Source organism: Motacilla alba, chromosome 13 (assembly GCF_015832195.1).
Source record: "Motacilla alba alba isolate MOTALB_02 chromosome 13, Motacilla_alba_V1.0_pri, whole genome shotgun sequence".
NCBI classification, from domain to species: Eukaryota; Metazoa; Chordata; class Aves; order Passeriformes; family Motacillidae; genus Motacilla; species Motacilla alba.
This window is the reverse complement of record NC_052028.1, coordinates 2,164,302-2,174,634: the sequence shown is the minus strand read 5'-3', so window position 1 is coordinate 2,174,634 and position 10,333 is coordinate 2,164,302. Positions and strand designations below refer to the sequence as shown.

At 60.8% G+C, this 10,333-nt stretch overlaps 2 protein-coding genes and 1 pseudogene across 2 annotated transcripts in view; all 3 read left to right on the top strand.

Annotated features, from left to right (window-relative positions):
• The window catches only part of LOC119706656 (protocadherin gamma-A6-like), a 206,834-nt gene that overhangs the window by 47,717 nt on the left and 148,784 nt on the right, over positions 1-10,333 (top strand). The window lies entirely within an intron of this gene.
• Positions 3,469-6,022, top strand: LOC119706642 (protocadherin gamma-B5-like). Its single transcript, XM_038150558.1, has one exon. It carries the CDS (start codon positions 3,503-3,505, stop codon positions 6,020-6,022), a length of 2,520 nt encoding a protein of 839 aa, XP_038006486.1. The 5' UTR covers positions 3,469-3,502.
• Positions 6,942-10,333, top strand: part of LOC119706728 — a 19,429-nt pseudogene continuing 16,037 nt past the window's right edge.

Below are 10,333 nucleotides of genomic sequence, written 5' to 3'. Positions count from 1 at the left end.
TCTTCTTTTGATGGAGTCTCTCTAAATTGTGAAGGTCTGTGCTGAGCACGGGAGCTGTGAAGGGTTAGGAGGGAGTGCTGGGGGTGTGGTGTTTGAGGAGGTCCTGGTGGAGACATGGCATGTGTTGTGCTGATGCCCAGGGCTATTGCTGGCCCTCTGAAAATGAGTCAGGAGGAGCCTTATGATTTCCAGTTGTGTGGTTTGGACTGAAATGGCCCAGTTTGGGCTCCATGTTCCTTTGCATCGGGAGTGGTAGTCTCACATCCTGTGAGGAGTCCATGTGCTGAAGCATGGTGGTGCTGCCTTTGAGGTGATACTGGGGTGTGTGGGTCTGTGCCAGAGCTGGTAATAATTTATGGCCTATAGGACATTTCCCACTTGATCAAATAACTGGGAGAAGAGAATACTCCTAGTTGTGATGCTTGGGCTCTGAGAAGCTGTGAAAATGAGTTTTCTTCCAGTGGTGTCTGTGTGCAAAGTTGGCTGTCCTGTTGTGTTTGGAGAGAGAGAAGAAGTCTGTGTCTCCAGAGGCAGGGCTGGTGCTGGAGTTCACTGTGCTGCAGTTCAAAATGCAGGAATGAATGGTGTCCAGTTCTGTTTGTGCCAGGAGTTAGCTGAGGCCCACAGCTGTGGTTCCAAGCTTTTTCTTCCTCTTGCTATCCAAGGACATGACAGTCTGGGGCCTGTGTAGTGAGCTCCTGTGTGAGGCCCCTGTGTGTTGGTTCCAGTCCAGTTTCCTGGGCTGTGTATGTACTGCAGCTGACCAATCTGCAAGGGGAGGCCGTGACTGATACTCTCCTGGTGTTTGCCCATTCCTTGCTGGGTGGATTTCAATTGTCTTTGATATATGTGAGAGTGACTTTGTGTCCTGTTCCTGTTGGGAGAAATAGATGTAAACATGACTTTGGTAGACTTTGCTTCTCTGTGGAACAGAGCATGTGATAAAGATGGGGAGCAGATTCCCTCTCAGCCAATGTTGTGGTGAGCCATTCTCAGCTGGATGACTGCTGATCTTTTAGTAGGGTTGTTTATCATTTGTGTGCTCTGGAATCCCTCAGCTCCTTCTCCTCACGGTGGTGAGCAGACAATTGTACCTCCGTTCATGGTGTGGCTGCAGTGCATGATCACCTCATGATAGATTTGAGCAGGGAGGAGATGGCCACAAGCAAAACCTGAGAGTGGCCTGGTGTGGAAAACGGAGCAGAGAGGGGAGCTCTGTGTGTGAGGCTGGAGAAGAACTCGGTCATTGCCGTGCTTGTCACATGTCGTGGATGACACCAGGCTGGGCCTGATGGAGGGCAGTGTGATTTGAGTTGCTTCTGTAGGGCAAGGGAGACCTACCAGAAGTTGTTGCACCTGTCCATTTCCATGTGTTTCCAAGTCTTGCCATGCTGGTTGTGATGAGCTCAGGCTCAGGGTGTCTGATCCCATGTGGAAGGTCTCCTCTGTGCCAGCTGCCCGAGTGCAGGTGCAGCTCCCACTCACACCTGTGATGTTGCAGCTGTGCAGAGGAAGGGTTTCATGAGCACTCCTGGTGTGCTCAGCCAGGAACATTTGGTCTGTGCTGTAAAATGCAGAATCATCTCTGCTGGAGTCATCAAAGGGCAGAGTGGCCGCCCAGCCCAGCCCAGATTGCCACGCGCAGAGCAGGGGCCAGTGGGAGAAGGTGTGCAGTGTCCCCCAGGCCATGGCCCAGGGGAACATGCTGGGCAATCAGCTGGAGGCTGTGAGATGGCTGCGGAGCAGGCTGGAGAGGCACCTGCAGAGAGTTACAGACGGTGGCTGCGTGTCCAGGTGGAGAGCAGTGACTTGTGCTGTCCCTCCAGGGCCTGACTGGGCCCAGTTCTGTTCCGCAGCTTGGTGGCCGATGGCATTGAGTCACCTTCAGGCAGCTGGCGGCTGACACCGACTGGAGCTGATTCTCGGGAGGGCAGAGATGGCAGCCAGGGACAGGCTGGAGAAGGGGCCCCGTGCAAGCATCATGGAATGGATCAAAGTGCCAGGTGCTGCACGGGGCTGGGGCAATCCCCAGTTTCCAGAGAGAGTGGGGGATCGGGAAGAGCTTTGCAGAGAAGCGCTTTGGGTGATTGGTGGGTGCTAAGGTGGGACATGAGCTGCCCATGGGCACCTGCTGCTCCCTCCAAGAGTGTCCTGCAGTGCATGACATGCACTCTGCACAGGAGGTCGAGGGAGGTCCTTCCCCGCCTCTGAACTCTTTTTGTGAGAGCGTAGACTGTGTGCAGGTGTTGGGCCAATATCCCAATGGACAGGCCAGAGTTCTCAGAAGGATCACGAGAGTGGCACGAGGGCTGGAACATTTCTGTTATGCAGAAGGACTGAAGGAGCTTAGGTCTTCAAGCATGGAGAATGGATACCTTTTTGTAGACTTCTCAACGTTTGTTTGTGCTGTTTCAGTTTATGAATAAGCATATAGGAAATGTGGACAGAACTCTGTTTACCTGGGCTAGTTATTCTAGAACAGCAGAGCAATGTTTTAAGTAAAAGAAGGGATGTTTTGATTAGGAGAAAGCTTTTCAGTGTGGCTTGTGAGGAAATGGAAGATATTGCCCAGAGAAGTTTTGGGAGTTCCTCCAACATTCAAGTCTATCAGGAAGTGTTCCTGCTCCTGTCAGAGCTGTGGAACAAATGGCCTTTAGAAAAAAGTTTAAGTTGGAAACTGCAAATATTTTTTGGCTCTATGAAGGACTCAGGGTTGCTTTGCACTTTCCATTGTTAGGCGCTCAGAAATAGAGATGCAGACGAAACAACTTTAATGAGTCTGAAAGAAAAGAGTAAATGTTTTTTCTGCTATCTTGGCAGAGGGGATGATTATATTGATTTAGGCTGATCGTTTCTCGAAATAATTCCACCCAGATAATGAAAGGAAAATTCAGGAAAGGTGTGGAAAAGCTCATGAAGTCTTCCCTATATGGTCTGTTATTGGTGGTGTTAATGGACCATTATTTTATTAAGAGTGGCTGAATTCCATTCTGTACCGCCCTGCCATGCATACCTCCTTCTGACAGTAGAATGTGACTGAAAAGAATGCTCTAAAGGCACTCGACAGGCATCTCGGATTGAAACGCCTTGTAGTGGAGTTACGGAAGTTCTTCTGCGCGGGCGGTTGGCAGCGGGGAGCGGCCCCGGGGCCGGTGCAGCCGCTGAGCCGCGCCCAAAGCCGGGCCCCGCCGAGCGCGGCCATCGGGCGGCTGCAGCGGCGCGGCGGCGCCTCCGGGTGTCGCTGTTGGCCGCCGCCGAGCGGCGCTGGAGCCGCCGCCGCCGCCGCCGCAGCGTCCTGCCCCCGCAGGCTGCTCGCTCGCCCGGCGCCGGCCACAGCGGCAGCGGCAGCGGCCGCAGCAGCGAGAGGCGGCGAGAGGCGGCGAGAGGCGGCGCGCCGAGCTCGGTGCCTTTCGGCGGTGTCGGCCGCGGGCGGCGAGAGCGGCTGGAAGAGCGGCGGGGCGGCGGCAGGAGGCAGGAGCGCGGCGAGCGCGGCGGGCAGAGAATGGCGGGGAGGCGGCGGCAGAGGCGCGGGCCGGGCGGCGGGCGAGCGCTGCTGGCCGCGGTGCTGCTGTGCGTGTGCTGCCGGGCGGCGGCCGAGCGGGTCCGCTACGCCATCGCCGAGGAGCTGGGCAGAGGCTCGCTCGTGGGGCCGCTGGCGCGGGACCTGGGGCTCAGCGCCGACGAGCTGCCGGCGCGCAAGCTGCGGCTGAGCGACGAGAAGCAATACTTCACGGTGAATGAGGAGAACGGGAACCTGTACGTGAACGAGAGGCTGGACCGGGAGGAGATGTGCGGCGACTCGGCGACCTGCTCCGTCAGCTTCGAGGCGCTGGTGCACAACCCGCTGAACATTTTCCAAGTCGATGTGGCGATCGAGGACGTGAATGACAATTCCCCGGTGTTCAGCAAAGCTGTACTGGCTCTCGAGATTGGTGAATGGACTCTTCCCGGTGCTCGTTTTCCACTGGAGAGGGCACAAGACGCTGATGTGGGAATGAACTCACTGTTGATGTACCATCTCTCCAGCAACCCGTCCTTCTCTCTGGCCTTAAAGGAGAGCTCTGAGGGGAGTAAGCAGCCGGAATTGGTGCTGGACAGAGCCTTGGACCGAGAGAAGCAGAGTTCCTTTGAACTGGTGTTGACGGCAGTGGACGGCGGGGACCCCGCGAGATCCGGGACTGTCCAGATTCTGATCAATGTGACGGACCTAAATGATAACCCGCCCGTGTTCAGCAAAAGCGTCTACGAGGCGCGAGTGGCAGAGAATTTGCCAGCGGGGTCGCTCGTGCTGCGGGTACGGGCGACAGATGCGGACACAGGCTCCAACGGGCGAGTCTCCTACTCATTTAGCAACGTCCACGGCAGCATCAGTTCGTTGTTCACTGTCGACAGCGATAGCGGAGAGATAAGGACGACCGGTCCCCTCGATTTCGAGGAGAAGAGTAAATACATATTCGACCTGGAGGCGAAGGATGGTGGCGGTTTAGTGTCACATTGTAAAGTGCAGATAGACATCATGGACGAGAATGACAACCCGCCCGAAATCACCATTCTGTCACTGTCGAGTCCCGTGCCTGAGGACGCGCCGGTCGGCACTGTGGTGGCCCTGCTGAAAGTGCGGGACAGGGACTCGGGCGAGAACGGTCAGGTGTGGTGCGAGCTGTCGGGCGAGGCGCCGCTGTCGCTTGTGGCGTCGTCGGGCGGCTCGTACAAGGTGGTGACGGCGAGCGCGCTGGACCGCGAGCAGGCGTGCGAGCACCGCGTGACGGTGGTGGCCCGGGACCGGGGCAGGCCGGCGCTGCGGAGCAGCAGGGAGCTGGTGCTGGAGGTGTCGGACGTGAACGACAACGCGCCGGTGTTCGAGGAGGCGGCGTACAGCGCGTACGTGGCGGAGAACAACGCGGCGGGCGCGCTGGTGCTGCGCGTGCAGGCGCGGGACGCGGACGCGGGCGCCAACGGGCGCGTGAGCTACTGGCTGGCGGGCGGCAGCGCGGGCGCGGCGGGCGCGGCGCCGCTCGTGTCGGTGGAGGCGCGGAGCGGCGCGCTGTACGCGCAGCGCTCCTTGGACTACGAGCGGTGCCGCGAGTTCGCGGTGGCCGTGCGGGCGCAGGACGGCGGCTCGCCGGCGCGCAGCTCCACGGCCACGGTGCGCGTCTTCGTGCTGGACCGCAACGACAACGCGCCCAGGGTGCTGTGGCCGGCGGCGGCGGCGGCGGCGGCGGGAGAGGCGGCGGGAGGGGCGGCGGCGCCTTTCGAGGTGGTGCCGCGCTCGGCCGAGGCCGGCTACCTGGTGGCCAAGGTGGTGGCGGTGGACGCGGACGCGGGGCGCAACGCGTGGCTGTCGTACGAGCTGGTGGCGGCGTCGGAGCCGGCGCTGTTCCGCGTGGGGCTGCACAGCGGCGAGGTGCGCACGGCGCGCGCCGTGTCCGAGCGGGACGCGGCCAAGCAGCGTGTGGTGGCCGTGGTGAAGGACCACGGGCAGCCGGCGCTGTCGGCCACGGCCACGCTGCACGTGGTGCTGGCCGAGAGCTTGCAGGAGGCGCTGCCGGAGCTGAGCGAGCGGCCGGCGGGCGCCGAGGCGGCGGCGGCGGCCGAGCTGCAGTTCTACCTGGTGCTGGCGCTGGCGCTGCTGTCGGCGCTCTTGGTGCTGAGCGTGGCGCTGGCCGTGCTGGCGCGGCTGCGCCGGGCCGGGCCGCCCGCCGTGCTGCGCTGCCTGGGCGCGCAGCGCTTCTCGCTGGCCGGCGCCGCCTTCCCGGCCGACTTCTGCGAGGGCACCTTGCCCTACTCCTACAACCTGTGCGTGGCGCCGCCGGCCCGCGCCCTGCCCGAGGCCGCTTGGCCGCCGCCGCCGGTGCCCATCCTGTCGGCGGAGGAGCTTCTGGGCGGCGATGCCTGCGACAAGCCGAGCCTGAGCAGCAGCGCCCTGACGGGAGAGCCGCCGGCCGGCTCGGATGCACCGCAGGTCTGTAAAGTGAATTCTTTCGTTCTGCGCCTTTATATAACGGCGTGCTGGTGGCCGTGAGCTCTTGCGTTATTTTTCTTCCCTGAATCTGTTAGTGGTTTCATTTTATTTCATGATGCCGTGAAATAATCCCTTCTCATGTTCCTTTTGCATAAAGTTTTGCGAACGGGTAATTGCTGCCTCATCTGATGTAAGACTGGTAGGCTCAGCGGGCACTTCTTGCCGTTCGGCAGTTTTGAAGCACATTTGCCTTCGTGACTCATTCTGATTTAGCTGAATTTTTTTCTTTAGGAAAATTTTTTTTTTTTTTTTAATTTGTTACTTGTTATTAAGGCGGAAGGTGGATCTTTATTGTGTAGAATGAGATGCACATGACGGGCTTGGTGTGGATAGTGTCCCTTCCCGACATTTTTTCGTCGAAGCTGTGTGTTTGGATCTTCTGATAGGTGGACCAAAGCTCTTATTTTGAGGGAAGGCTGCTGTGGGAATGCTTACACTATTGAGTCGGGTTAATTAAGGATTTCAAAAAAGCTCTTTGTTGGTGGGGCCAGCTCTGTATTTATTGCCTGCTAAGTACCCGAACTCCGTGCCCGACTTAGTTCCATTATCGTCTAGGTCATGCCGGTACTTGACTTAATACGCAAGTATTAAGTCATCAGAGTGAGCATTGTCATGCCTACATTGAGTAAAATTGTAATGAAAAATTGCCAAGTTGTTTTTGGAGAACGGGGAATAACGCACTTTTATTAAGAGTAGTTTGTGATGTGCAGGCTCAAGATTGCAACGACCTTCCCTGCAGTGACCAATTTGACCAATTCGGTGACCAATTTGAACATTGACTGTTCATGAGTAGTTTTCGTATTCTATAACACTATTTTCATCCGCTGAATGTTCTGCAAGCACGACTGGTATAAAAACTGGAATTGGTGGAGGAGTTTGCGCTTTCGGACGTATGCAATAAAAAACTTGATACCCCAGACGTCACACTCGGAGATAGTTTCATTCATGTTATGAGGTCATGATGAAGACATTTTCCCGCGCGGTAGCACTAGCATAGTCACAGGCGGAATGTTACATCTTTCACGTCGTCCCCGGCGGAGGATGACACCAGAGATCAACTGTAAAAAAGCCGAAGCAGGAGGTCCGCGCTGGACGAAAAGCGATGTCTTCTTATCGGTTATGTCCCGCCCCGCGAGCTGCCCGTGGGCCGGGCAGGATCGCAGCGCCGGGCAGCGCTCGGTGCCTGCAGTGCCGGGAGGAGGCTGCGGGCGCCGCTGTTGACCGAGAGGAGCGAGAGGGAGCTCGGAGCGCCGCAGCCCCGCCCGCTGCGGAGCGGCTCAGTCGCTCGCTCGCTCGTTCCCTGTCCGAACGTGCGGTCCGCGATCGTCCCCGCGGTGCCGGTCCATTGTGCAGCCAGGCGGAGGCAGCGGCAGCTGCGCACGGTGCAGGAGCTGAGAGCATTGAGCGGCAGCGGGATTGGATCGGCGGTGTTGCGGTGCCGGCGGTGCCGCGGCGGCGATGTGCGCGGCGGGGAGGCGCTGGGGCCGGCGGCAGCGAGCTCTGCTCTGGGCCGTGCTGCTGGCAGCGTGGGAGGCGGCGTGGGGGCAGCTGCGCTACTCGGTGCCCGAGGAGATGCCCAAGGGCTCCTTCGTGGGCGACGTGGCCAAGGACCTGGGGCTGCAGCTGCCGGAGATCCGAGATCGCGGCTTTCAAATTGTCTCTGAAGGTAGGACGAAGTATTTCGCTTTGCACGGGAAGACGGGACATTTAGTGACGGCGGAGAGGATCGACAGGGAGCAGCTGTGCCGGCTGGTGGAGAAATGCGTGCTGCGCTGTGAGCTGATAGTGGAGGGAGAAATGCAGGTTTACGGCATCGAAGTGGAAATCACGGACATTAACGACAACGCACCCAACTTCAAGGAAATTGAGATGGAAGAAAGAATGAGCGAGACGACAGCCCCGGGGTCGCGGTTTCCCCTGGCCGAGGCACACGACCCGGACTCGGGCCGGAATTCCCTGCAGAGCTACGAGCTGAGCGGTGACGAGCACTTCTCGCTGGCCGTGCAGGCGGGCCCCGGCGGCGATCAGCGTCCCGAGCTGGTGCTGGCGAAGGCGCTGGACCGGGAGGAGGCGGCGTTTCACGAGCTGGTGCTGCGGGCGATGGACGGCGGCGATCCGGCTCGGACGGGCACGGCTCGGATCCGCGTGACCGTGCTGGACGCGAACGACAACGCGCCGGTGTTCAGCCAGGCGGAGTACACGGTGCGTGTGCCCGAGGACGTGCCCGTGGGCTCCATCCTCGTCACCGTCACGGCCACCGACGCCGACGAGGGGCAGAATGGACACGTGAAATACTCGTTGAAAAAAGTGTCGGACGTGGCATCGAATATCTTCTATCTGGACTCTGAAACAGGCGCGATCACGCTGTTGCGAGCACTGGACTTTGAGGAAGGCGGTTCTTACGAACTGGAGGTGCAGGCACGGGACGGTGGCCAGCTCTTCGATACTGCCAAAGTCACGATCAGCGTCACAGACATAAACGATAATGTGCCGGTGATTTCTGTGAGATCGGCACTAAGTGAGATTTCCGAGGACGTTCCGTCAGGGACGGTGGTCGCCCTGCTGCACGTGCAGGACCGGGACTCCGGGGCGAATGGGGAGGTGCGCTGTTCCCTGGAAGGGGGCGTCCCGTTCCGGCTGGAGAAGTCCTATGAAGATTACTTCCGTGTGGTGACAGCGGGAGAGCTGGACCGGGAGCAGGTGTCGGAGTACAACGTGACGGTGCGGGCGGCCGACGGCGGGCGGCCGGCGCTGCAGAGCAGCGCGGTGCTGGCGCTGCGGGTGCTGGACGTGAACGACAACGCGCCGGTGTTCGCGGAGGAGCGCTACAGCGCGCGGCTGGCGGAGAACAACGCGGCGGGCGCGCTGGTGCTGACGGTGCGCGCCACGGACGCGGACTGGGGGCAGAACGCGCGCGTGCGCTACCGGCTGGCGGAGGGGGCGGGGGTGCGGGGCGCGCCGCTGTCGTCGTACGTGTCGGTGCAGGCGGAGACGGGCGCGCTGTACGCGCTGCGCTCCTTGGACTACGAGCAGCTGCGCGAGCTGCAGCTGTGGGTGCGTGCGGAGGACGGCGGCGCGCCGGCGCTCGGCAGCAACGTGTCGGTGCGGCTGGAGGTGCTGGACGAGAACGACAACGCGCCGCAGGTGCTGTACCCGCCGGCGGCCGCGGCGCTGGGCTCGGGCGCCGCGTGGTCGGGCGTGGAGCTGGCGCCGCGGCGCTCGGAGGCCGGCGCGCTGGTGGCCAAGGGTGGTGGCGGTGGACGCGGACGCGGGGCAGAACGCGTGGCTGTCCTACGAGCTGGCCAAGGCCACGGAGCCGGGGCTGTTCCGCGTGGGGCTGCACAGCGGCGAGGTGCGCACGGCGCGCTCGCCGCTGGCCCGCGACGCGGCGCGCCACAGCCTGGTGGTGCTGGTGCGGGACCACGGGCGGCCGGCGCTGTCGGCCACGGCCACGCTGAGCGTGGTGCTGGCCGAGAGCGTGGCCGAGCTGCTGGCCGAGCTGGGCAGCGCGGCCGACGAGGCGGCGGCGCCGGGCGAGCCGGCCGCCAGCCTGACGCGCTGGCTCGTGCTGGCCGTGGCCGCCGTGTCGTGCCTCTTCGTGGCCTTCCTGCTGCTGCTGCTGGCGCTGCGCCTGCGCCGCTGCCACCGCCGCCAGCTGCTGCCGCCGGACGGCGGCGCCTTGCGCGGCGTGCCCGTGTCGCACTTCGTGGGCATCGACGGCGTGCGCGCCTTCCTGCAGTCCTACTCGCACGACGTGTCGCTCACGGCCGACTCGCGCAAGAGCCAGCTGCGCCTCTCGGCCGCCGCCTGCTGCGACACCCTCCCGGCCCGGCCGCCGCCCGACGAGCCCGCGCCGCTGCTCGGGGACGAGGACCCTGCCGGCGCCCTGCCCTCGGATCCCGCCCCTCCCTCGGTGAGTTTCTTCGGTCGAGTTCCGTCCGTGACGCTTCCTCGTGGTTCTTCCCTGTCCTCTTTTCCCCTGGTGACTCTGTCCTGACTAGCGCAATACTCTGACAAGTAAGGCATAGCCTCCGTGTGCGATGGCTGGTACCTCTTGCTGTGGCGGGGTGGACGTAGGATTCGGATCTCAGTGTTACGTTTGGTGAACCTTCTAGCAGGATTTGAGCAATTCTCTGCTGGAGATTCTGTGGTTGAGACCTTTTGTTTTTGTGAGTGCAGGTTGTTGAATTCCGGTCATCTCGCCAGTATTCGCTCTGCTCCTCTATTGTATTGCATGGTAAAGAAATGGAAGTTTGCGTTGTCACTATCAGCTGTGTTCTCGACAGCACACGTGCTTGAGGTAGCGTGAGA

Coding starts and splice junctions, on each gene's coding strand:
- LOC119706642 (XM_038150558.1), top strand. CDS start 3,503: ATGGCGGGGAGGCGGCGGCAGAGGCGCGGGCCGGGCGGCGGGCGAGCG.